General features: G+C 46.5%; 1 protein-coding gene across 3 annotated transcripts in view; it reads right to left on the minus strand.

Annotated features, from left to right (window-relative positions):
- Positions 1-45: 45 nt before the first annotated feature.
- Rusc2 (RUN and SH3 domain containing 2) overlaps positions 46-27,356 on the minus strand; it is a 70,250-nt gene continuing 42,939 nt past the window's right edge. For 2 of the 3 annotated variants that reach the window (XM_063225821.1, XM_063225818.1), the window contains exons 2-12: positions 12,171-14,264; positions 5,836-6,471; positions 5,500-5,685; positions 5,188-5,328; positions 3,564-3,640; positions 3,229-3,403; positions 3,039-3,144; positions 2,333-2,379; positions 1,083-1,938; positions 853-990; positions 46-773 (exon numbers count right to left, since the gene is read on the minus strand). In XM_063225821.1, the coding sequence (XP_063081891.1) occupies positions 572-773; positions 853-990; positions 1,083-1,938; positions 2,333-2,379; positions 3,039-3,144; positions 3,229-3,403; positions 3,564-3,640; positions 5,188-5,328; positions 5,500-5,685; positions 5,836-6,471; positions 12,171-14,196 (4,590 nt within the window). In that variant the 5' untranslated portion in view covers positions 14,197-14,264 and the 3' untranslated portion in view covers positions 46-571. The remainder of the gene's footprint in view (positions 774-852; positions 991-1,082; positions 1,939-2,332; positions 2,380-3,038; positions 3,145-3,228; positions 3,404-3,563; positions 3,641-5,187; positions 5,329-5,499; positions 5,686-5,835; positions 6,472-12,170; positions 14,265-27,356) is intronic. The other variant, XM_063225826.1, reaches the window with a different exon arrangement.

Here is a 27,356-nt window from a genome sequence, read left to right on the forward strand (position 1 = left end):
CAAGAGGCAGGCAAAAGGGTGGTTGGAGGGAGGCGGAGAAGAAAATGGTTTGGAGGCTGAGCACCTTTTTTATTAATAGGTGTAATAAATAAATAAATAAATACATAAACAGAAGCCTGGGCTCCTTTTCCCTCTTCTGCTGACCACGCACTGGTCATAGCCTATTTACAGTTTGAGGGGCTTGCACATCTGGCCCCAATACTGTTTCTCATCCTCATTCTTTCTCCATCCGGCGTAGAGAACCCTACAAATGGCTTTCTTGGTTACCTCCCTCGGTAGGGATTTACTTGTCTACACCCGCGGAAGGGTTGGCCCAGATGGGACAAGGAAATCCTGGCAGCCCAGCTCTATGTCCTTTCCCTCCTTTCCTGGCTGGAGGTCGGAACATGGCCACTGGGACAGTTAAAGGGGAGTAATTAATACTGAGCACAGGGAGCAGGTGCCAGCACAGGGGTATGTGGACTCCAGCTCTCAGTCGGCTGTACACAGCCAAGCCAGAGGCTTGGACGGGCTCTCAGTCTCTGAGTTGGGAGCTATGAGGGTCCTTGGGGCCACTAGCATGCACAGGGCCTCAGTTGTGGCTGCTTCCTGTGGCTGGACTTGGAGTTGGGGTCAAGGTCACATAGGCCAGAGGCACCAGGCCAGTGTCAGGGCCGAGGCTGCAACGCAGCCAGTCTCTTCCAGCTGGTCCCAGCACCCGTAGGACATCTCCTTTGCGGAAGCTCAGCTGTCCAGGACCTGTGGCCACGTGATGGCACAGCGCCTGCACCTCCCTGGAGTAACAACAACCGGAGGTCAGAGAAACCACATGGAAAGGGAAACCCAGTTCCCCTCCCACTTCCCAGGCCTTACCGCGGAGGGTGGGGAGGCGAGGCTGGAGAGTGTGGGTCCTGCAGGTTCTCCTTGGGCTCTGGCTCCCGTCGGGCACTCACTGTCTGTGCCACTAACTGGAACATGGACTTGTCCAAACTCAGCCAGTCTGAGGGCAGCCTGGGACCGAGAAGCCGAGCTCGGGGTCTGTTCTGTTCTAGCTTAGATCAGGCTCCCCCAATGGCCTGTCCATCCTGGGAGAGGCGTCTCACCTGTTTGGGGGCCGGGCTTCCCGCTGAGCTTTCCGGGAACCGAAGAGGTGTCCCCACTTGATGCCCCCAGGTGAAGGCTCGGTGGTCCCTTCTTCACTTTCTGCTGGCAGGGCAGCAGGCCCCTCCCGCTCCCGACTGCGCCTCAGCTCAGCCAGCACGGAGTCAGGAGGGCTCCCCATCCAGAAGGGCCAGCCCCTCTCCCGGCCAAGGGCCTCCTCTGGGGCTGGGCAGGCCTCAGCCCCCTCCACTACTCCCTCACGTGGAGGTGGAGCCTGGGGAGCCCCTGCCCCACCGGTCCCTTTCTTTTTCTCCAGGCCATGGCCACTGCCGATGCCACCACCGCTGCTGCTGCTGCTGCTGCTGCTGCTACTTCGAGGGAACCTGGAGCCCTCTGTAGAGCCATCGATGTAGACCTGGGAACTCTGCATGAGCTGATACCACCAACCAGCCTGTCCACTTCGAGCCCACCTGCCATGCCCTGAACCCCCAGCTGGCTCTGCCACCTCTTCTGACTCTTCCTCTTCCTCTTCTCTACCTTCTGGGGCACCCACACCCTTCACCCGCTCCCCAGGAGTTTTTCGGTTCATGTCTTCAGGGCCGTCCTGGCCCCGGGCTCGGGCCAACTGCAGCGTCGAGTGGGCAGACAGCAGCAAGTCCTGGGACACCCGCAGCAGTTCCTTGTGCTGCCGCTGCTGCTGCCCACTCTGCAGCAGCCGGTGCTGGAACAGCAAGTCGAGGCTAAAGGGCAGCAGGGCCAGGGGCTGCAGCAGCAACAGCAGCTCCTCAAAGAGGCCGGGGCACACGGTGTGAGCTGCACTCAGGAAGCCCCAGGGCTGGTAGTGGGTCTGGATGATGTCTGGGGAAAGAGAAACACAGGAGCAGGCCTGGCCCACGGGGCACTGAAAGGCACTGGGTGAGCCCCGTGGTGCTGCCCAGGCTGTGTATTGTGCAATGCGGATGTGCTTCTGCAGTGTGCAGGACACAATCTCTACCACCCTCAGTGACAGCTCTCATATAGAGAGAGGTACTGTGTTCTTGGCACCCCAGACTCCAGACTGCCCGACTCTCCTGCTGTCTCCAAAGTTCTAATCTCGTAGAGGCTGGGAAAGACTTGGGTAGAAGTCCAAAGCTCTGAAAGCTTGTGTGGCCCCATTACCATCCTCTAAGATCTGAAAAGACAGTGATTCCTCTCTTTTGAACCTCTGAGGTCTAAACTGAGTTTGTGAGAGACAGTAGGTTCTGGGCATTACCTTCATGGTTGAATAGGTGATTAAACCAGAACTCCAAGGACCGGAGGCTGCAGGGAGACAGGTAAGAAGAGTTGGGTCTTGTCTGGAGATGGCCAGATTACAAGGTATACACAGAACAAGACAGGGGGTCACACACAGGGAAGAAGCACAGGTGAGCATCTCCTTCCCAGGGCAGGGGTGCTCCCTGGTCCACATCACAGAACGCAATTCTCTAATGTCAGTGTCAGTGTGGGGAGTGTGGTGAATACGTGATTGACAGGCCACTTTCCCCTAGAATGGAGTCAGCCTGCACCAGAAGCTACTGAGTGAAAGGACCTGGGCCCATGCCTGAGAACTAATATTACAGCATGGGTTCTGATGTGAGCTTCGGTTTCTAAGCATGATTTGGAAGTAGAACTCAACTTGAGAGGATCAAGGTTCACAAGATCCAGAGAAACTGAGAAATCCAATTAATTTCCAAGTAAGAGAGGTTATGGAAGACCATGCTGGTGAGGACCATGGTGGTCAGCGCCCCAGGGATGCTGTACGGAGGGAGATGGCTCCTAGCCAGAGCTGCCACTCGGTGGGGAGAAACAGTCTGAGCCCTAGCATGAACCCAACAGATCCACCCCCACCTGGCTGTCGGCTAGCTGCTTCCTTGGAGCAGGCAGAGCCCGGTTGGGCCCGGGTCGGGGCTGTTGAGGAGGGCGCTGCCCCACACACTCACTTGAGCAGGCCGAGGATGAAGGCATTGAAGCGCATGGTGTGACTGGTGAGCTCCGGAAACTGGCTGACTTTGTTGTACAGGCCGTGCAGGACCTTGGTGGATGGGCCTGGGAAGGAGACAAGGTTGTAGGGGTCCAACTTCCAGAACCCTCAGTCAGTCTGGGGTCCCCATCTTGCCACCCAGCTCTTACCCAGCTGGGTGGATGCTTCCACCACACTCCATGGCATGTTCTTGCGTTGTCCAATGATGACATCTAGTACAAAGGCCTTGAGCCCATCCTCCAGCACGGCCTGGACTGCAGGGCACAAGTACTTGAGAACAAGATGGCCGATGTTGGGGCTCACAGAACTGTTTCCCAGCTTTGCCTGCAGGCGGCATAAGGGAGGTCAGAAAATCCTGGGAAGCCTCACTTTGACTGTCCCCCACCCCTGGCACCCACTCCTGCCTTCCCACTGTGCTCAGACAGCCAGGGAAGTGAGGCTCTCCGGGGAGAAGCGCAGCACCACTGCACACCTTCCTACCTACCTTTACCCCAGGATCCCGGCTTGTGCCAAAATGAGCCACAATGAGGTCCACAGCAGTGTTGACAGCTTTTACCAGTCCTGCAAAGAAGAATCTGGTGGAGCAGGTCCCTGAGCAGGTCCCCAGGCAACTCCAGGGAACCCTGGAGGGGATGGGAAATGCACCCACACTTAGGTGCATTCTCCACCCATATCCCAAGCTCGCACAGAGACACGCAGGTCTGGCTTTGGGTTCAGCTTGCACCACTTCTCAATCACCCTGTCTTCACCTCTGAGCCTGGACACACCTCAGGGCTGCCTCTACCTCCTCACTTCCTCGCTCTGCATTCCAGTCCAAGGTAAAGTCAACGTCGGTCTTCTCTGCTTTGAGTCTTCTCTGCCACTGATCATCGCCAAGGAGAAACCAGGTCCTTCCCAGCGGGCCCGACAGGGTGGTCCTTTGGTCTGCACTCAGGTTGTCCTGTGGAATCTTCACCCTTCTGCTCAAGGTCTTGGTTCCACTTCACACAGGACGATGAACTCCCTCAGTTTCCCTCTCTCTAAACCCCCACAATACTGTCTCCCATGCCTTCCTTCTGTCTGTCTCACTCTGGAGGAGGTAAGTGTGTAACTTCTGGCTCAATGTTTTTCCCTATTTTTTTTTTTTTGTATGTTATATTAGTTTATTGATCTTGTCACCAATCATCTAGTTTTGGGTTGGTATAGTTAGTAAAGTAGCGTATCAGATTTTCCTTGGTTCCTTTAAGAGGTTAGTGTGTAGACACATACAGGAAAAAAGGTACACAGCCTCCATGGTGAGCTTAAGGTAGTCCGGATCCACCTGCTGAAGTATGGGTTCTTGAAGACAGAGGCGGTCGATCTGCAGGATAAGCTGCGCAGCTGGAAGAACGCAGCTGCCATCTAAGGCTTGCCCATAATAACTGATCTGGTCCTCTGATGATCCACAGAAACCTGCTAAGCTCACAGGTGCTGGAGGGAGGCGGAAGGCCAGCTGTTTTCGTCCATGCTTGAACTTTTAACTGAGGAACTCTCAGTGAACTAGGGTGATAAGACCTCTTGTCTCTGGAGTACAGAACGAGTTGTGGAGGTTCAGGTTTGGAGAAGGCTGATTTCAAGGCAGGATGGCGTGGCACAGGGGAGCTGCCTGCTGTGGCAGTCCCTTCCTCCTGTCCACCTCTGACTCCTGCTGTCTCTGCAAGAAGCTCCAGCGCCATCTTGTCCCCCTTCCTTAGGTCCTGCCCTTTAGCCCATCATCTGTCCGAACTGCTCTTAGTTCAGTGTTGCCCGTTTGCCAAACTGAGTGGTTCTTATCAATCCTCGCCTTATTAGATGCCACCAACAGGCCTACCCAAGTTGCCAGGCCGTGGCACTGTCCATCACGCCCACCAGAGAGCGCAGGCCCTCCCACCCTGTGGTTCTCCCGCAGGAAGCGTGGCTTGCTGAGTGAAGGGGCTGGAGCCTGATCTCTTCCTCACTCACTCAGCACACAGCACTTTCACCTCCTGCTCCCTGCTCTCCAGCTCCTCCCCAGCATTTGGAGTTTTAAGGTGGAGATATTCTAGAGGGCTAGAGGTAGGGCAACATGCATGAATAGGCTTTGGCAGCCCAAATCCTGGCCTGAGTTGTACCTTTCTTTTGAAGCAGGTCAATGGAAATAGCATCTGAGCTGCCATCTGGGGACAGACAAAACTCGGCAGGAGGCTTCTCAGCCAAGGAAAAGGGGTCCTGGAAGTCTGGGCAGGTCAGTGGTAATGGCTTCATTGCTTGAGCTGGAAAGAAGAGAAAAATCAATCCTAAGCAACTCTTTCCAGGAGTTCCAACTTGGCTAGGGGCCTTGTGCCTTCTGAACAGTTCCTGGGGGACCAACCCCATCTCCACCCCTCCAGCAGCAGGCAGCAGAGCCAGAGCTGCCCACATGCCCGGGGACCTTGTCCACTCACCATTTAGCCTGTAATTCAGGTGGCTGGCAGCACTGAAGGAGCCAGGGAACTCAAAGCTGGGGTTCCTTCGAGCCAGCCGTGCTTCCTGCGGCCTTCGGTCTAGGCTCCCTGACAAAGCGGGAGGCCCCAGTGGGTTCTTCCTTCTGTACTCCCGCCACTTGAGGGCTTGAGGAGATAAGTGGTTGGCTGGAAAAGAACAGGTGAACAGCAGAGACAGACAGGTAAGAGTCAGGAGATGGTACTTCACAGCCACCTGATGGGCTCAGACAGGTCACTAGGGTTGAAAGCTTTCAAAGAAGAAGTAGAATTGGTTGAGCTGGGGAATGAAACTCATACCATTGTTGGGCCTGGAGGCCATGGTACCCTCACCACCTCCTCGGGTCAGGCTCTCTGCCCGGCTGAAACCAGATCTCCAGGAGCCCAGAGGTGGCAAACTTCCTGTTCCATGGAGTCGGTACTCAGCCAAGGTCAGCGTCTTCTGATCCTCCTTGTGTGGCTGCTGGGAGGTGGCAGGCCGGACAGTAGGAGGACAAGAGTGGCTCCATGGGGGAAGGCTTTCAGGGGCTGTGGCCTGCTCTGGAGGAGGGGAGCACGAAGTAGAGGCAGAGGAGTCAGTGCTGGGCCCAAAAGGGCCAGCGCTCCGGATGGGGGAGTAGCTGCCCAGGGGTGACGGCCGTGAGGTCTCTGGCTCAGGCCCTGCTTTCTTGGCACCTCTGTTAGTGGCTGGAGGTGAGGATGTCTGCGGCTCCCCCAAGGGAGCTGGGGCTGGGCCCTGAGCAGGGGGGGCAGCCAGTGAGGCAGGCTGCTGTGCGCGGCCTGAGAGGTTGTAGAGCTGGGAAAGGCTGTGGAGAGCCCGGGCCTTGGCCAGCTGCTTGGGGAAGTGGTGCTGGAACACGAAGGGCTGGATGGGCAGCGTGGTTGGCCTCTGCTCCTTGCTGTAGCGAAGGACTGGTCGGCTTTCTGCACCACCCCCTGCAGCAACAGGGATGGAAAAGGGTCAGGTAGACACATAGAAACTCACATGAGAGGACACAGAGAAGCGGAGACAGATGGCATCCCCTGGAAAGACAGACAAAGCCTGGGTTGTGGGAGCTGAGCTGGGCAGAAGTAATTCAAGTCTGAGAACAGGACTGCTCCCCTTCTTCTGTTTGCTATTTGATGGATTTAATACTGGACATGTACCTCTTTGGCGTGTACTCAGTTTTCATTTTGTTGACTTCAAAGGACAGTGTACTTTTTTTCTTTTCTGAGACAGGGTCTCCCTATGTAGTTTGGGCTGGCCTTGAACTCACTATGTACCCCAGGCTGGCCTTTAAACTCACAGTGATTCTCCTGCTTCCTGAACACTGGGATTGTAGGTGAGCAGCACCATGCCTGGCTAGGAGAGTATAATTTAAGGTTCAATTCTTTTTTTTTTTTTTTTAATTCTTTTTTTTTCTTTTAGGTACTGGGAATCGAACTCACAACCTCGCACTTGCCAAATAGGTGCCCCTACTTTTCTTTTTTTTTAATACGGGGATCGAACTCACAACCTTATGCTTGCCAGATGAGCACTTATACAACTGAGCTAAACTCCTGGCCCTAACGCTCAATTCCTGTACTTGACATTTATGCTTCCTTCCTTGTACATCTTAAACTCAGCTTTCATACCTTACTTTCAGAATCATGACACTGGCCTTGCCCTTTTTCTGGGGCTCTGCTTTGACTTAAGATTTGCCTTTTAAAACAGCTCCTCCGTCACTTTTGTCCATTTTTCTGATAATGTCTTTCTTTCTTTTTTTTTTTTGAGACAGGATCTCACTCTGTGTCCAGGCTGGCCCTGAAATCTCTTTGTAGCCCAGGTTGGCCTCAAACTTGCAGTGATCCTCCTGTCTCAATCTCCTGAGTGTTGAATTACAGGGTCCTGCCACCACACTAGGCTGGTAATTTCCATCTCAATCAACGGTAAAGCTACTGTTTTCTTGGATTCTGTCCTCGGAGTCAGAGTCCCCAGTTTTCGGTGTTAGGGTGTTACTGACTTATTCATCAGCCCATCTTCACGCACACTAACATACTTCATTCCTAAGCAAACCGAACCATAATAGAACACTTCCTTACTTGCAGCCAAGAACCAGCCTTCCCGTGACACTGCCCCCCTTCCCCGTACATGATGGAAACCCCAGAGGCCACATCTGCTCTGCTGCAGAGGCTGGGCCTCTTGTTCTTGCAGCAAGTCTTCAGATCAGTACCCTCCAAAACATAGAGCTCAGAGCTAACAGACCCCCATGACCACAGGGACTGTGCACTCAGTAAACACTGCACGCTGTGCACATGGATGAACACAAGGTGGTGCCCTAAGTACCCACAAGGCCCAAAATCCTAGGCGTGGCTCCCTGGCTGGGTGGCCCAACATTCTTGACAGGCCAGGAAAATGTAGCGACATTAAGTCATTTGCCCAAATTCACACAATAAGAAAGTGGCAGAGCCAGCATCCTGACTAAGCCAAAGGCTGACTTTGCGGCCAGTGTTCTTTCACCATTTTCGGCTTTCCTACCCCTCATCTCTCCTACTTGCACCAGCGGTGGGAACCGAAGCCTCACCTAAGGCACGTCAGTACCCTGCACTGATTCTCTCCACTCACTAGGTTTCGGCCATGCTTCCTTCTAACCGTAATTATGCAGAGCTCACTAACATCCTGGGGCCTCTGCACTTTTTCCTTCTGCCTGGGATGGCGACTTAACTCCACTCTTTCAGATCAGACCTTCTCTGGCAGCCTTAGCAACTCCAGCAAGTCACTCTCTGTGCACAACTTGGTTTCCTTTTTTGGCATTTTTCATTATTAGGTATTATCTTTTTATGTGTATGCTGCCTATTACTTTTTTAAGAGCCCCAGGAAGTAGGGATTTCATAGAGTTCACTACTGTAAATCCTCAGTACCTCAAGTAGGGCGTGGTAACAGAGCAGGTATTAAACATTTAAATGAATGAGTCTCTCTTGAATTTCACTACATCCAGAATCATCTCACGTAAATCCACCAGTTTCCTGAGATACCAGTTTACTACATTTTATCTTCCATTGTTTCCACTGCCCACAGGATAAGGTGGAAAGTACCCAGGCAGGTGGGTGTCCGCAGCTGCCACAGATGGAGCTGCTCTCTCCCCTTTACACCTCCACATCTCGCACCCCCTCACCACCCTTCCCACCTCGTCCCCACTTGTAAGCACACTGCATTCCCAGTGGGAATGTTGTCTTCTTTTTGGGGGAGCGGGGTGGCATGTCTTCTTTCTTTCATTTTATCCCATTTCAAGGCTGAGTTGATGCTGGCTATCAGATTAGGTCCCTTCACCACAGCTCTATAAAGCCTCTACATGAAACCTGTCTATTTATTATGTAGTACTACGCTTAACCCCCCCGCCAAGCTCCTGGGGCACGATGTGGGGCATAAGAGCAAGATCAGCTAAGAAGGGGGTTCACTGTGGGGAGTGGGTCTTGGTTCTGCCCTTAGGGAAGACAGAGAACAAGTTTCTCACTATTCTCTGTGACAGCCTTTAAGAAACTGGAGACAGGGGCAGGGGATTTAGCTCAACAGCATAAGCACCTGCCTTATAAGCAGGCGGTTGAGTTCGAGTCCTGGTACCAATTAAAAAAAAAAAAAAAAAAAGAAACTGGAGACAAAGGTCATGTTCACGGATTGTGCTCTTCTCTGGGTAAAACAGCCTTAGTTCTTAAAATTGAATGGCCAGAACTTTGTGGAACACCATTCATTGCTTCAGGAACAGAGACTTTTGCTAACTCCTCGCTGCTGCAGTCTGTGGATAAATCTAGCATTTTAACTTTCCAACTGCTGACTCCTTCTTCAGTTTGCAATTAATTACATATCTCAAATCAACTCAAGTACAGTTTATATATCAAACCTTAAACTCGTCTCTGCTTTTGTTAACATATGGCAAAATCTAGCGGGGTGGTGGTGCACACTTGTAACCTCAGCACTTTGTGAGGCGGAGGCAAGAGGCTTGCAAGTTTGAGCCCAGCCTGGGCAACGTGGCAACTTAGCAAGACCCTGTCTCAAAACCAAAAACATTAAAAAGGGCCAGGGATACAGATCACGAGATGGTCCTTGGATCGTGTTTCTTAGGATCTCAAAGTGTCTTTCAGCTCCTTTTTAATAACATGGAAGTAGGGAGAAGTTCAAATAATTATTCAAATTACCTATTCTGTTGTTTCAAAAATATTTTAATATAATGGTAATTTGTTTCCTTTATACTACTAGTTTCAGTTCATTGAAAAGAAAATTGAGCTACTCTGTGTTTCCTTTGTAAGTCTTTTTTTGTCTGTCTTGTACTCTGAATAACCACCTTTACAATTATGGTTTACAGCAAATTAACTATCACTATCCTCATTATTTTGTTATGAAATTTTTTTTTCATAAAATGACAACAGAAAAAAATGAAGAACTCTGTTGTAGGTCACTGGAGTCTTTACAAAATAGAGCATGCCATGAAAAGTCTTATCTGGTTGAAAAAAAACACTTTTAATGCCTTTCTTTTCACATCTGACTGGGACTTCTCCTGCCGCTGAATCCCAGCGAGTATCCCTCAGACACATCAGCCACACCGTGCGGTCTAGGGAGTGGGACCGCTGACTACCCCCCCACTTCTCTGCTGCCTCTGCCACAAGCCAGTTCCTCTGTGGATGGAAGGGGCGTTACCCCAACGGCACAGGTAACACAACTTATAGGTTTTAACTTTTTCCTTTAAGAAGACACAGGACACTGTGGGGGACCTCCTGCCTCTGCCTTTCCTTCTCTTTCTTCCCAAGCCTTCTGAGAGGGGCTTCTGCACTCCTGACCACCTTGAATGCTGTACTCCACCTGCTAAGGTGTCAGCAGGATCAGTCACCATTACCTTGGGTGGTTTCTCTTTAGACTTTATTTGGTTGAAACTAATTCTTTTTTGGGGGGGTACCGGGGATTGAACACACGATTGCACACTTGCAAAACAGGTGCTTGTGCCGCTGAGCTAAATCCTCGGCCCCCTAATTCTTTTTTAGAAGCTTCTCTTTTGGTTCCTCTATCATTGTCTTCTAGCATTTCTTCTATTTTTCTGGCTGACCCACTCGGTCTGTTTTTATAAACCATACTTGCTCCAGGGCTCCCTCCTGGTTGGCTTTGTAACTCCACACATTCTTCTGAGGTGCCCATCTTCACAGAGCTCTAGTTACCACTTTTATTGCAATGACTTTCTAATTTATATGATGTCTCTCGTGATTTCAGAGACACTGCGTTCAGATTCACTGAAACTACCAGTGATCTTTCTGAAACACAAATCAGAACATTGCTAAGCAAATAAAAAACCAAACCAAATGACAACACAGCTACTCCCTTGACTGATATCTGTCTATGGTTCCATTCCCGTCCCTCAGTGTGGCTCTATCAAATCACTGTACTTGCAACTCCTGGGAAGCATCGGACTACACCATGCCTTTGTACAGGTCATTATATGAGTATGGGAGATTTTTACAAGTCTCTAACAAGCCTAATTCAAACCGTCTTTAACTGGGCTTAAATATAAACTAACACTTCAGTCTTCCCTGATGGCCCATCTAATTTAGATGTCCTGTCACTGGCCAGTACCATACTCTACCATTTTTGCTTTTTTTTGGTACTGGGGATTGAACTCACAACCTCATGCTTGCCAGGCAGGTGTTCATGCTGCTAAGCTAAATGCTGGGCCCCTGTCTTTGCATTTTAATGATGTATTTCCTTTTCTGTTTCTGTCCCCAGCTGGAATTTCTTAAGGGCAGTACCTGTCTCTGTCTCTCTCATTATCCTTTTGTTATTACCAGAACCATTTTAACATGTAGCCTGGTATAAAACAACTGCCTAAAATATAGCAAAGTGGAGCAGGAGAGGGAAAAGGCTGCCCAAGGAGGCCAGGCCACCATTTTTTTTTTTTTTTATAGAGAAGCAGTCTCACTATGTTGTGTGGGCTGGCCTCAGTCTTTCTGCCTCTGTGTCTTGGGGGTCTGAACTACAGGTGTACCGCACTGTACCTAGCTTAGGTCTCAGCCTCAAGAACAGCTACAATCACTGATCAAAGAATGGACTTCACTGACATCTGGTGTAGCTTTCGAGTTGGACATATCCCGTTAGCACCGTAAATTCTCAATGTCTTGCCACACTTTCAGCAAATCTATTTTACAGTCTATGTATGGTACCATCATCTTTCCAGTTATTCAAGTTCTGAATCACAATCTTCTACTTGTTTTCCAGTATATCAGAATCTCTAAGTTCTACTGATTTAATCTCTTCAGTGTATAGTACTTTTATATTTTTTCGTGCTGAATTTTAATCTTTTTTTTAAATTAATTTTAATGTGTTGTGGCTTTTTTTTTGTCTTTTTCATTTTTATCGGTACCAGGGATCGAACTCACGACTGCCTGCTTGCAAGGCAGGTGCTTATGCCGCTGAGCTAAATCCCCAGCCCCCTGTATTGTGGCTTTTTAAGCCACTTTTTAAAATTCTCTCCTCTTTCTCCCTGCTCCCACCCCAACGCAGCTGACGTGCCCTCAACTGAAAAGATAAACTTAGGTTGAGAAACTTTGAATGGGATGAATGGAGCAAGTTGCCAGGGACCTGTTTTATGACAGGCCATGCATATACTGTAGAATTCTCCAGCTTCTAAATTCCTTACCGTCAGCTCTAGCTCTTGCATCCCTCTGGGTATGGCTGTTGGCGGGGCTCCCTGGGAGAGCAGGCCCTGGATCCATCAGTTGTGCTAGGGGGCCTTGCCCAGCAGCTCTGAGGCCAGCTGATGACACTTCACTGGACTGAGCACCCTGACAGACCTGGGTGGACCAGGGCTCTGGGCCAAGTAGGTCCAGGCCTGGCCCCAAGGGCATGGCTGGAAGGCTATGGCTACAGCGAGTGCCCTCATCCAGGGCGCCCACCCGATCTTGCTGGGCTTCTTGAATGGGCGAGAACTCCTGGGAGGAGTCCCCAACACTCGCTCGGAGTGGGGGGGAACCAGAACCTGCGGCTTTTTTCCGACACTTGGCCAGCTCAGCAAAGGAAGTGACCCTCTTGGGTGGGGAGCTAGACCCCGCCAGGGCAGCAGGGCCTTCACTCAAGCGTACTGGGCAACTCAACATGCGTTCCAATGAGCCCAGGCGGACAGGAGGACTGCGCTCCAGGCTGCGGTCATAGCTGCGGGAGCGCTGGCGTCCGGTGCTGAGGTTGGGGGGGGAAGTGTTCGTGTAGACTTGTCCCTCGAGCACAGCAGGGCCCATGACAGTTGCTGCTTCTGCTGAGGAACCTGCTGCTGCTTGTTCGCCTGGCTGGGTTTCTGGCTTCTGGAAGAGGTAATACTCAGAGGGCTGACTGGGGCCAGGGTCTGGGTTGGGGCCCGGCGGGGGACTTATCTTGGTGTGTTCCTCAGAGCAGCTAGTGATGGAAGAGCCGGCTGGGCTGGGGGATGACTGAGAGGACAGGTCACAGGTAACGAGTTTGTAGTAATTCTGAGTAGCCACAACGAGGCGGGCCTGGCTCTGGAAGCACGCTGTGAGGTCAGCCACGGCGGGGCATGGCTCACAGTACGGGCGGTAGGCATTGCAGTTGGCATCAAGCTCAGGAGATGAGGCGTGAGGACAACCACAGCCCCCTTCTCTTCCTCCACTTTCAGGGTGGTGGGACTCGCAAGACATCTTAGACTCTGCTGGGGAGGGCTGCAGGTCCAGGTAGAAGGCGCCGGGGTCTGAGTGGCTGCAGAAGGAGGAGTCACTGCAGGACCGCGGGGCGGAGTTGAGGTTGGCGCGGGAATTCCCATGCATCTTGTTGTAAAGCGCGCTGAAGGTGACCAGCACCCCATCTGAACTGTTGCAGGAGGAGTCACTGACATAGCCCATGGACTGGTCAGCAGCCTCAGATTGACTGGATGTGCTGCTGCAGCGGCAGTGCTGAGCCCCCAGGCCAGGGCGTTCGGGGTTCCTTGGGGACTCATCCGAACTGAGCTTCCACTCCTGGTCAAAGGAGAAGCCAGAGGTATCACTGGCTCCCCCTCCACTGCCACTCCCACCAGGCCCCCCACACTCATCCAGCTCCATGGTCTCTGCTTCTAGCTCGGGCCGGTAGCAATGGCTGGTGCCATGTTGCTCGGTATCCAAGGTTGTCACTGGGTCCTGTTCCTGCCCCTCCACCACTCCAGCCCGACTGCTCGTAGCCACCCACGGCTTGCCCACTCTAGGGCCAGGTGGCAGCTGGAACGAAGACAGATGGAAGGTGGGCTGGCCAGTGCTGTGCAGGTGGAAGGATTGCTGAGTGGCACTGTCACTGATGCTGTCATCAAATAGGTCACCAAGTCCTGGCTCACCCACACTCTCTTGCAGCAAGAATGGATTGTGTCGTTTGGGGGCCCCAGGGCCTCTTCCATCTCGGCCTCTACCCTTGGTGCTGTCTGCAGGTCGTGAAGATGCCCCCGGAGCGGAGTGCAGACTGCTGTAGAGGAGGGAGTCCACTTGTCCCACGTCTTGGTCAGGCTGCGTGACACCCAGCTCGGCTGGGCAAAAGGAGTTGGGCCTTGTGCTTCCACCGCCTCCACTTGCCCCTCCGCAGCACTGCCTGTCTGGGACCTGACAGTGCACCAGGGGGATGTGGTGGACGATGAGAGTCTCTCCAGTCAGCTTTGGAGGACTATCCATTCTGGAAAGTTCGAATAAGGGCATCAACAGCACCAGGTACTGCCCCCAGAGCCCAGTGGGGCAGAACACATGTCATCAGGAGAGCTTGGCACCTGGAGAGAAAGGGAAAGAAACGGATCCTAATGTCACCTCCCTGGAAGTCACGGACATACCCTTCCCCACAGCACTTTCAGATGGAGAGAGAGTCCAAAAGGAGAAAGGGCTCCCAGCAAGATGGAACTCTGATCGCACAGCCTGACAGGGCAGGCAGGAAGGCCACTGTGCTTTCTGCATCACACAGGTCCAGGTCCTGGGGTTCCTCTTCATTTTATGCAGTCAACTGTGAGGAGGGCCAGACCTCTTTTAATGCGACATGTGACTGGGATTTCAGGGTCAGCCCTTTCCTGTTCTCTTTCAAGTACTTTATCCTTAGCAGTGAATGATGACTAATTCCAATTACAAAAATGTTATGATCAGTGACATAACTCAGAAAAAACCCACATGTGATGTCTGATAGGGTACAAAGCACGAAGAGGTACAGAGAAGATTTATACACAGCTGCAGCTCCCAGGCTTACAGGTGGGAAAACCACGGCTAACACATCAGGTACTTTTGCACAGAAGCAAGTGGTAACTCTGCAAGAAATCTATCTTTAAATACACTACATCAATATAGGCAATTCTATTAGAGATAGCAGGAGGCATCATGGTAACCACTGTTGATCACCTTGTATTATGCTTTTACATTATCTATTATGTCCACCCTTTTGATTTGATTGACTCTGTTCTGTTATGTCACATTTGGTTCTACTCCCTTCCAAAAAAGTAATAAGAACTGTGGGAGCAACAAAACCCAAAATGTGTAATTGTCATTGTACAAAAGAGAGGAAAAGGAAGTGCTCTAAACGATATAACTGCATGTATATATAAGTGTATAAGATAGATAATGATATCACTGAGTTTTGTTGGATCATTGAACAGAACTGTTTGCAGTCTCACTGTTGGAATGTCCACTTTACAAGCTTTAATTTTGTGACTTGAACAATTATTTCTAAGATGACAATATGTAATCCATTAACTAGTGATTTCCTACTGTTTATTTTTTTCTGTAAATCTGTATAACTTGTACCCTTTCTCTGCTTTTTTTTTTTCTCCTTAAATAAAATTTAAAAAAAAAAAAAAACAAAAAAAATACACTACATCAGTTGATCAAGTGAGTCTTTCCTGCTCTGAACTCTGGCATACTTGTTTCTCTCTGGCAACTGTGGGCTACATATTCTTAGGGTCCTTACTACTGTACTGCATCGAAGCTCTCCACTGCAAGTTGAGCTGCCTTAGGATGCCGGCAAGTGTAGCTAGTGTTAGCCTCTCCTGTTGTACGTGGGAGTTATTTCTATCTCTCGTATTATTTGATTGCAAGCTCTGGCAAGTCTGAGAGGCCAGGTACCTTCTTAGTATTTGTGTAGCTCATGGTACGGACCCAAAGTACACAAATTCTGCTTAGTTTTTAGTAAAACTTTCACTAGTAGTATTCCCTAGAAAGTCTTTCGTTCGCAAACTTTACCTCTAATAGGCTACAGTTTTCTCTTGTTCAAGGCTGTCCAGCCCCAAAGCCAGGGTTTATTCTGTGCTTCTCTGGTCTCTCATAGCACTGTGGCAGGGAAGCCTCCTTGAGTTCTAGTCTCCTGCGGTCCCAAGTTCAAGTCCCAGCAGTCTGCACTCACTCAGCCTCCTTATGTCTAATTTCTCCTAATTCACTCATTTTTCTCCTTTCCCCTTTAAACTGCCACCATTTTCCTTTCACTCACTGTGACTTTAAATTCCCTATCATTCTTCTGTTTTTCTGAGACGGGGTCTCGCTATGTAGCTCAGGCTAGCCCTGACCTCATTACATAGCCCAGGCTGGCCTTGAACTCAGAGTGACTCTCCTGCCTCTGCCTCCAGAGTGCTGGAATTATAGGTGTGCGCCACTGTGTCCAGCTCCCCATTACCTTTCTCTTTTTCATCATTTAATTAAACCCTTGATACTACCAATTTTTTAAGACTTAACTTTAGACCACAAAGCCACCTCTCTCTCCATGTGGGGTATAGTAAGAGGCAAATTACATATGCTCAAGGATATAGATAATTACGATAAATTAAATTTAAAAATACAAATGGGTAACAAATATCATGAGGGACAATTACATTAAAGTATAATCATTTGTATTAAATCACATTAAAATTTACAATCTTGTTTTCTTCCTTCCTTTTCTGAGAAGCAGTCTCCTTTGTTAGACTCCAAACTCTTGTGTATTGGCCAGAAAAATGGGCAGAGATATACAAAAGCAGGGACTGGGGAAGCTAAAATGAGTTACAAGATTAAGGTTATAAAAGAATATGTAAAACTAAATCTTTGTTACCTTGGACTAGGTGATGGTTTCTAGAACACCAAAAGCACAAGTGACAAAAAAAAAAAAAAAAAGGAAAACAAAAGCTGAACACCAAAAACTAAACACATTTGTGCTTCAAAGGGTATACTAAGAAAGTGAAAAGCCAGGCTTAACAAATATGATCAAAATACACCATACACACTGAATAACGTTCCAAACACATGACGCCAGAAGGAGTACAGGAAAAGAGGGGGGTGGGGAGTGATTAAAGTAAGTTACACGCATGTGCAATTTGCCAAAATGAAACTCATATAAACCTGTACAATTAATAAGCATTAATGCAAATGTGGGTTAAAAAAAGAAAACAAATAGCCATTTCAAAGAATGGAAAAAATACTTGCAAATCATATATCTGAGACTTTTAATTAGAATACATAAAAATTTTACAACTCGACAATTAAAAAATGTATACAATGCTAAAAAATGCTTATATAATATTACCAAAAGTGATCTATAGATTCAATGAGGTTTCTATAAAAATAACAATATTCTTCATAAAACTAGAAATACTAAAATTCATATGGAAGTACAAAATACCCACAAGAGCCATAGGAGTCCTGAGCAAAGACAGCAAGTCATACCACAAGGCTGGAGTAACAAAATAGCATTGCACTGCTGCAAAAACAGACCTCAGCCAATGGCTAAGGAGAAAAGACACAGAAACAGACCTGCAGCCAATGGCTTAGGAGAGAAGACACAAAACAGACCTGCAGCCAATGGCGTAGGAGAGAAGACACAGAAACAGACCAGCAGCCAATGGCGTAGGAGAGAAGACACAGAAATGAACCCAAGCACCCACAATCGTCTGATTTTTGGCAAAGATGCCAAAAACATGTTGGAGAAAAGATGGTCTCTTTCGATGACAGCAAGGGCGTAACACTACAGCAACCTGTCCCACACTTTTCTACTGTAAAATCTGTTCTTTAGTGTACTAGTAGCCAGCTGTGCATCTCTGCAGCTGTGCCTGGGAGATACAGGAAGCGATCTTTAAGTCTACCTACTTGGTAAGATGAAGGCAAGGTGTGTGCATGTGTGCAAGTGTCAAATTGGGATTTTTACTCACGTTAATAGTCCATCTCATGGTTCTGCATAAGTTCACCTGAGCATCCCAGGGGAGAAAACACACCCACAGCATCTTTTGTTACGTATTTTACATAAATGGAATGTGAGTGTGACTCACAGTAGCAGGGGGGATATGGGGGGGGGCTCATCTGTACAGTCACCCAAGTGGCAGATGGCGAAGTGTGGACAGGAGCTCCAAGGTAGCAACAGATGAGTTTTACCCATGAAATGCTTATTGCTAAATTCCTGTGCATTTAGGATTTGTTTTAAAGTTTTCTTTTGATTTTTTTGGTAGAAGTAGCCCAATTCAGTACAATGGCACATAAAAAACCAGATTTGCACGTTTTGGAGGCAGTTGAAAGTGAATCATCAGGTCGAGTATAACGACATATGCTTATTACCCCAGCATTTGGGAGACTGAGGTAGGAGGATCACCGTAAGGTCAAGGTCAGCATGGGCTACATAAGTGAGTTCAAGATCAGCCTGCACTACATAGTGAGACCTTGCCTCAAACAAGCAAAAAGCAAAGCAAAGCAAAGCACAACAAACAAAAAGTGAGTCGTCAGATCATTCATGCATGGATGATGAAAATAACAATGACTCTGACCCTGGCAGTGTGAACCACAGTTCCTGCAAGAGTGAGTGGAAGAAGAAAGGACTGATACAGACACAGGGAAATGCAGAACGCCTTGGTTCAGATGATGAAGAAAACAGCAATGTGAGACATGTTGTACCAGCAACGGTACAAAATGGTCACACAACCAAATGAAACAACCTAATGTTAGCATTGGACCTAGGTCCAAAACTACAAGGAGGGTCTTGGCAGGAATGAAAACTATTGGATGCAATGTCAGCACTGCCTTGCAGTGGTGGAAACTGTAACAGACAAAATGCAACAAGATGTGGTGAAACACAGATGCTGAAATATAAGCGAAGCCTTCTGCATGCACCAACAGCCACACTCAAAAATGTGTTCAGACACTGACTAGCTGAACTGAGAGCACTCACAGGTCTGCAGTACTCTGAGGGCTTTCTCATGATAACCTCAGGGCTTGAGATTTGTTTTCCTTCAAAATTGCCTGAGCTTTAAATACAAAGACCACCTGCCCAGAAAGAAAAAGAACTGCTCATCTGGCTGTCCTCTGCTCATGGTTTGAGTCGCCATCTGAATATGTGATTACTGATGAATACCTTTCAGCATTTTATGGTTGCTGAAGCTTCAAGCAGTACTTTCCCAAAACACCTTCAAAATAGGGCACAAATATTTATACTTCTGGGGCTGGGGATTTAGCTCAGCGGCATAAGCGCCTGCCTTGCAAGCAGGCAGTCGTGAGTTCCATCCCTGGTACCGATAAAAAGGAAAAAGACAAAAAAAAAAAATTTATACTTCTGTAGACACAAAGACTTATTATGCTTTCCATTTAGAAATTTGTCTTACAACTCAGTTACCAGGTCCTTATTCATACAGTAATAAGCCAAATGATGTGACAGACTCTGCTCCCATCTCCCAAACTAACCGAAATGTGACATTCGACAACGGGTTTGCACCTTTGCTAACAGAGGACAAACTGAGCACAGTGTAGTTGCAACTGTATACAAGAACAAAGCAGAAATTCCAAAGGAAACGTTACAATTGTAAAACAGAGAACTGTGTCTTTGGATGTAACATTGGCCTCATGTATGGCAAAGAAAATAAAAGTTGTACTGCTGATGTCAACACTGCACCACGGATGAAATACTGATAGAGAAACCTGGACAAATTGGAAGCCTAAGACAGCACCTGTCCACAGCAGAGCCAAAGGTGGAGCAGATGTCACTGATGAGAGCTATGCAGCAGCTACAACATCACTCAGAACACAAAGCACTGGCCAAAGGCTGCGTTTTACTGGATCCTAAACCTGTGTGGCATAAACAGTTTGATAGTTTACAAAGAAAACAGTTAAGTGCAAAGTATCATGGAGGAATCTTCTTAGAAGCTTGGGACTGGAACTCATAAGACATTATTTACAGAAAAGGAAAGATTGCACAAAAAAATTGTGGGACACATTGGTGAGCTGACAGGTGAACAAGCAGGCACAGCATCCCGAAGACCTGCTATGACAGCAGGAAAACCAAAAAGATGTCAACTGTGCCCTACAAACAAGAACAGGAAAACAAAACGTAAGTGCTAGCAATGTGATGCTTGTGTATGGAACATGCAGTTTTCATGGGAGAAGACTGCTGTCAACATGAGGAACTTTGGTTCAGAGAAGCTTAACTGAATTGGCTCCGAATGCTACACCCTAGGGTGTAAAAGACCACCCCAGGCAGCTTGTCACCGGAATGGTGTAAAGGTGCAAGGAGGAAGGACAGATCTGCTTGTTTCTCTGGAGGAGCCCCAGTCTTTGCCTTCCCCTTGGACGTCATCTCCTGGCTTCCACTGTAGACACTTCAGTGTCCAGTGCAAACTCTTCCATTTCCAGCATGGATCCTTCAGCTTCCAGCACGGACTCTCAGCCTTCCATGGCAGGCCACTAGCCTCCTGATACGGACTTGCACGGGACACTGCAGTGAGCACCAGACCTTGGATTGGACACTTCAGTCTCCAGTGTGCACACACACTCTGCCCTTTTCCTCTTCCAACTCTGTGAGTGACCACTGTAAGCTAATCTTGTGATTTTTTACACATCTGTATATCTTGTGTTATATCTGTTTCTCTAGTAAAACCCTGACCGATATAACTACCTTAGCCGTGATAGTCGAAGCAAAGATATGTCTGTGGGTTGACTTCTGTTTGTATTTGCACTGTAGTTCAAATAGGTTTTTATTTCTGATGTTTTCTTTTAGGTTTTGCAAGCAAGTAACAGTTGATCTGAAATTGTTGATGCCTATTCTAAGCATCAGATATTTTATTTTCCTGCTAACTGCACATTTTATAGTATTTTTAGGAAACCCAAAATCAATACACAGATTCAGTGCAGTCCCAAATTACCAACACCATACTTCACAGAATTAGAAAAAACAATCCTAAAATTCTTATGGAACCAGAAGAGACCTAGAATAGCAAAAGCAATTTCTGGCAACAAGAGCAAAGCAAGGGACCTTATCATACCTGACTTTAAGCTATAATACAAAGCAATAGTGATAAAAACAGCATGGTACTGGAACAAAAACATCATGGGTCAGTGAAACAGAACAGAGGATACAGAAAATTCCCCCGACACACCCATCTATTTGCTCTTTGACAAAGGGGACAAAAGCACATGTCAGAGGAAAGACAGTCTGTCCAACAAGTAGTGCTGGGAAAACTGGTTATCTACTTGCAGAAGATTGAAACTGGACCCTTATTTCTCAGCATACACTAAATTAAAATAAAAATGGATCAAAGATCTAAACATTAAAACAGAAACATCAAAACTACTGGAATATACAACAGGTTAAAATATTTGAAGACATAAATGTAGGAAAGGATTTTCTGAACAGAACCTCAGTTGCATAAGAAGTAACAGCAGGAATCAACAAATGGGATTATATCAGATTAAAGTTTCTGTACAGCAAAAGCATCAACAGAGTAAAGAGACAACCAAAGATTGTGAAAAAAATTTTGCCAACTACTCAGACAGAGGACTAGTATCTAGAATACAAAGAACTAAAAAGATAAATAAATAAAACACCTAAAATTAAAGACCCAGTCAAGAAATGGGCAACAGGAAGAAGAACAAAAGGTCAACAAATATCTGAAAAAATGCTCAACATCTCTGGCCATTAGAGAAATGCAAATTTAAACAACACTGGATTCCATTTTACTCGAGAAAGAAAGGCAATCACTGAGAAGTCAAACAATAACCATCAAACAGTAACAAATACAGGCGTGGTGAAAAACGAACCCTCTTACCCTGTTGGTGGTGGTGATGTGAACTAGTATAATGATTATGGCAATCAGTACGGAGACTTCTCAAAGAACAGAAATTAGACATTCCATATGACCCAGCTATCCCCTGCTAGGTGTCTTACCCAAAGAGCTTAAGACATCATACTACTGAGGCTGTTATGTTCCAGTATGTGGCATGTCTTTATTCTGCTTATTTCCCCTTCCCCTCCTCGTCACCCCTCACCCCTCATCCCTTGGACCACTTCCCTGCTGTAAGAGATCCACTCCCTTGTTCCCATCTATCCCTGTGTTAATATTCTCTTTGCTTGTACTCACTCAAGTAAGAGATGCTATATTTAAAATCATGTGTCTGATTTATTTCAATCAATATTATATTTTCCAGGTATACGCATTTTCCTACAAATATCTCAAATTTGTCTTTCTTTATAGCCAAGTACCTAGGCTGGCAGTATAGCTAGCTCAGTGCTACAAACACCTGCTTGGCATGCCAATGTTTGCAGCAGCCCGTAATAGTTAAATCCTGAAAGCACCTGTATACGCATCACCGGCACACATAAAACATGGTATCTACGCATAATGGAAGGTTACTTGGTTACAGTTTTTTTCTTTTTTTTTTGGTACCGGGAATTGAACTCAGGACCTTGCGCTTGCCAAGCAGGTGAGGGGTGACGAGGAGGGGAAGGGGAAATAAGCAGAATAAAGATATGCCACATACTGGAACATAATAGCCTCAGTGAATATAAACACTCTATGCCATAACATGAGCTCAGATCAATAATACCAACAAGAATGGAAACTGAGATTCCACCTCACCTTAGAATGGCTGTCATCAAGCATACAAAAAACCAAAACCAAAACCAAAACCAAAAACATATGAATGTGTTTCATATGAGAATGTGAGATTCTTCAAAAACTTAAAAATAGAAATATTATTTGTTTTAGCTACCTTATTCCTTGGTGTATTCCCCAAAGAATTAAGGACAGCATCTTACAGTGATATATGCACACCCATGTTTATTACAGAGTAATTCACATTAGCTAAACTGTAAAATCCATCTGGACAGGCCGGGCATGGTGGGACATGCCTGTAATGCCAGCACTTGGAAGTCTGAGGCAGGAGGATAGCTGAGAGTTTGAAGTGAGTTCAACAGCCTGAACCACATAGACTCTTTCTCAAAAAAACAAAAACAGAAACAGAAACCACCTGGATGACCATTAACAGCCAAATGGGTAAAGAAAATGTATCTATATACAATGAGATCTTACTTAGCCATGAAGAGTGAAATTATGTCATTTGCAGGAAAATGGATGGAAAGTTAAATATTAGATATTTAGATAATATTAGATATTTAAATATTACATATTAGAAAGTTAAATATTAGATATTCTCATATGTGTAACCTAAAACAAGGAAGCAATGACAGGAAACTAGAAGGTAGACTCCTGGAGATGAGGAAGGGGATTGAGAGAGGGGGAAAGATGCATGTACCAACATACCAAAACAAATATCATTATTTTGTGTTACTAATATGTACTAAAACAAACAGAAAGCTGAGCAAAGAATCTAACAGACATTTCTCCAAACCCCCTGAGCACACAAAAAGATGCACATCATTTGTCATCAGACAAATAAAACCACAGTCAGACACTGCTTCCCTCCCATTAAAATGATTCAAATTAACAAAATACCAAAAATAACAACTGTTGATGATGATACGGAGAAACTGGAACCCTCAAACATTACCGAGGGCATTGAAAATGGAGCATGGAGTTACCATAAAACACACAAATTCTACTTTCAGGTACATTCACAAGAGAAATGCAAACTTTATGTTTACACAAAAGCTTGTATAAAAATGTTCATAGCAGCAGCATTCATAGTAGAAAAAAAAAGAAACAACCCAAATATCTATCAATAGATGAATGGATAGACAAAAAGTGACATACACATGTGACTATTATTGGCCAATAAAGGAAGTACTACAACCTGAGTTAAAGAAAGCATGCTAAATGAAGGAAGCTAGTCACAAAAAGTTTCCTTGTATGATTTCATTGATATGAAATGTACAGAATGAGGCAAATCCATAGAAATAGGAAGATTAGTAGTTGCCAAGGGCTAGGGAATGGGAAACTTAAAAGCTATGGAGATTCTTTTTGGAGAGATAAGAAATGTTGTGAAATCAGACAGTGGTGATGGTTACATAGTCCAAAATATTTTATGGTATGCGAGTTACGTCCGAGCAAGCTTGTATAAAACTTGTCAAAACAAGACACTGAAGACTGAAGTTCATAGGAAGAGGCCTGCGGGAGTAAGGAAGGAGTAACACTCAGCAGTGCAGGGGCTGGGCCTTGCATACAAGGTGAGAGATGAGAGACACAAGTGCGGTATCTGTGGAGAGATGAAGATGGTTTTTAGGAAGTTTTGCTATAAGGCACATGAGACATTTCCCCTTCTCTCCTTCCCACCTCTTCTTTCACCAAAAAAACCTTTAGACTCAAATATATATGCTATAAGGATTAACAAAGTTGAAAATTTGGTGACAGTAAAATTCCAGTAATAATGAAAAATATAGAACAGACTATCATTAAAATCATGTCCTATTAGCTGGATAGAAAGGCGTGCACTTGCAGTTCCAGCCACTAAGGGCAGTGAAGCAGGAGGATTCCTTACGCCCAGGAGTCTGAGGCCAGCCTGGGCAGCCCTGTGAGACCCTATCACAAAACAATAAACAACAATAATAAAGTCCTGTTAATATGACTGCTGAGTTGGGAAGATGTTCACAAAATAGAAATTGAAACTAGCAGACTATAAATAGCATATGCAGTATTGTTATAGGCAGCTGAGTTAGTTAGAAATAGAGGCAGTGAGACAGGGCTGGGTCCTTGCAGGAGCCAGAGCAGAAGCCCAGACACCTGGCAGCTGTGGGAGACCTGTGGGAGACAGGCACCTCCTACCATGGGCCAGGCCTAAAACAAAAGGTCAAACAAATGCGCCCAACACCCTGAGGGCTGGGATTGTAAACAGTTCCCTGTCACCCTGAGGAGGTCAGGAGTCCCCATGCCAACCCCTACACGAAGGCTCTGCTCCGTTAGAATGCCTGCTTTCTGGCTTTCTGCGGGACTCGCTTCCCCATTTGTTCCTCTGAGCAGTTAACCTTACTGTTCTGTCCCACCTTAGCCCAAGCGGCCTTGTGAGTTCCTATTCCCCATCTCACCCCATGGTTTTACTCTATAAAAGTCTCTAGAAAAGACAGAGTCTTTGGCAACCCGCTAGGAATCCCTTCTTCCCTCAGACAGAAGCTTTCTTTCTCTCAGTAAGTATATTCTGCTTTTAACCTCCGTTGTTCCTAAGATTCACTCTTTGATTGTAGAGAACATGATCTTGTAAGGAACATATAGCAGCTTGGGAGTTTCATTCCCCTGTATCAGTATGATCTCCACCCCCAACTCCCACCACCCTGGATCTGGGAGCTATATTTCCAACTTTTTAAAAAATTTATTTTGAGACACGATCTCCCAGAGTTCTCTGGGCTGGTCTTGATTTTGTGATTCTCCTGCTTCAGCTACCTGAGATTCCAGGATCACAGGCATGTACCATCATACCTAGCAATATGGCACATTCTAAAGGAAAAAAAAAACTGAATGCATGGAAAAACTCTTGAAACACAACACAACAAAAAATTAAGCGTGTTAATTTCTGCTGAGTGATTTTGGTTTAATTTTTTATTTCCTCTGTACATTCTAATTTGTATACATTATATATACGTAATATTTTTCTTTAAGGAGGGGTGGTGGTCTCCTTACCCATAGTACTAGGTTTCCCCTAGATACCAGGCCATAATTCAAAGAACTGGGTTAAAAGGACAGAGACATTTCTTATACGTATAGCACTAATTCTAAGAGCGCCTATGCGTTATAGCCATCAGCAATCTTCAGTAGGTATTGTCCCTCTCTTTAAAGCATCACTTCCAAGAGACATTCACAAATAACATATAAGACTATATGGTCTGCCCCACAAAACCATTAATGGGTCACACATGTAAATGCAATGCACAGAAGAGAGAAACCTGATCTTCCAAACCAGAGGTAAGAAAAAATGCATTCGGGAGGTGAAGAAGTGGCTAGAGGACACTGACATACGGGTATTGTATGCTTACGTATCTTTCCCTGGACAAGAATGTAGGTCAGGGGTCAGAGACTGGTAAGCAGCTCTGTCTCTAGAATTTATTACACATGCTTAGATTCTGAGAGAGGCTCAATTATTGGAGGACTACTTCATTCATTACAAATTGAATTATCTGTATTTTTATTATTGAGTTATAAGAGTTCTAAAACTTACTCTGAATATAAATTCTCTGTCAGAGAGCTGTTTTGTGAATAATTTCTCTCACTCTGTGGCTTGGTTGTTTGCCCCTCCCCGTATTCCTCTACTCAATCTCGTGGCCAGACAGCCGATGGAAAGTGCCAGGACACTTCTGTCTCACAACTGTAGGGGGAACTTGTTCCCCTCAACGCTGCTTTTGTTGTTGTCAGCAGAGGTTTTTAATTTTATTAAGTCCAACTTACCATTTTTCTTTTAAGGATTAAGGTGTTCTGTATTCCAAGAAATACTTACCTATCCCAAGATCATAAAACATTTTTCTTTCTAAAGCTGTACTGTTTCAGCTTTTACCTTTAGACTATGTCAGATTTTACTTTAGTGTCAGGCTCACTTTCTGACTGATTTCATAGTGTTACTATCTATGTTGCATCCTGGATAGGCATTGATCCTTCTTTACCTATAGACAGCCAAGGGCATGGCTGCCAACGGTGTCTCCAGATAATTCCAATTGGGCAGCTCCACACATGTTCTGCAGGCATCTCATCACAGTCTGCATTTGTGTGTTGCCCTACACCTGTCACATTTTTTTTAGAAAGCACTTATGTCATGTCTCAGTGAGCCTAACACAAATTTACTAAAACAAACAAGGTCATCCTTATTTTTTGATTTTTTAAAAAAATTTTTTGGGGCCAAGGATTGAACTCATGACCTCATGCTTGTCAGGCAAGTGCTTATGCCACTGAACTAAATACCTAGCCCCCATAATCTTTACTTTTTTTTAAATAAGAAAAGTGGCTGGGGATGTAGCTCACTGTCATAAGCGCCTACCAGGCAAGAACAAGGTCCTAAGTTTGATTCCTGATATGTCCCCAGCCAAAAAAGATGACACCCAGGAAAGTGAAATTATTGCACCACTCAGTGAATGAATCACAGAATTAGATGAAGCCTAGGAATTCTAATTTTCAAAATTTTCTTCATCAGTTAAGAGAGCAAAGAGAGGCTGAGCATGGTAGGACATGCCTGTAATCCCAGCATTCTGGGAGGAATGAAGTAGACAGATCACAAGTTTGAGCACGGCTTGGGCAATTTAGCAATTTTGCAAGAGCCTGTCTCAAAAGAGCTGGGAATAAGCTTAGTGCAAAAGCCCTGGGTTCAATCCCCAGCAGTCCCTGACCCCCAACTACTGACAGAATATTATGCTTTTGACTTGATTTAAAAACATATACTGAAAGCATATCTAAGACTTTTTCCTAGGCATGAGTTGTCCTTTATCAAGACATATGATGCTATATGATAGTCCACCAGCTCTGTAAAAAGGAAGAGAAACACTGAGAAGAGTTCACGCTGGACTCTCTCTGTACCCTCATTAAATGGAGCGACAGGGAAGATGAGGTGGGGAAGCAGCAGCAGACTCAGGGTGAGAACACAGTGGGAAGCCCTCCTGCAGGATGTGCCCTCTGGCCATGTCTGCAGCATATGCAGCCGTGCAAAGGGTACAGAGGGTTCAGCCAGTGTGACGT

The sequence above is a fragment of the Cavia porcellus genome, unplaced genomic scaffold, assembly GCF_034190915.1.
Source record: "Cavia porcellus strain 051 isolate PalLab524CR breed Dunkin Hartley unplaced genomic scaffold, mCavPor4.1 scaffold_1, whole genome shotgun sequence".
In the NCBI taxonomy this organism is placed as follows: domain Eukaryota; kingdom Metazoa; phylum Chordata; class Mammalia; order Rodentia; family Caviidae; genus Cavia; species Cavia porcellus.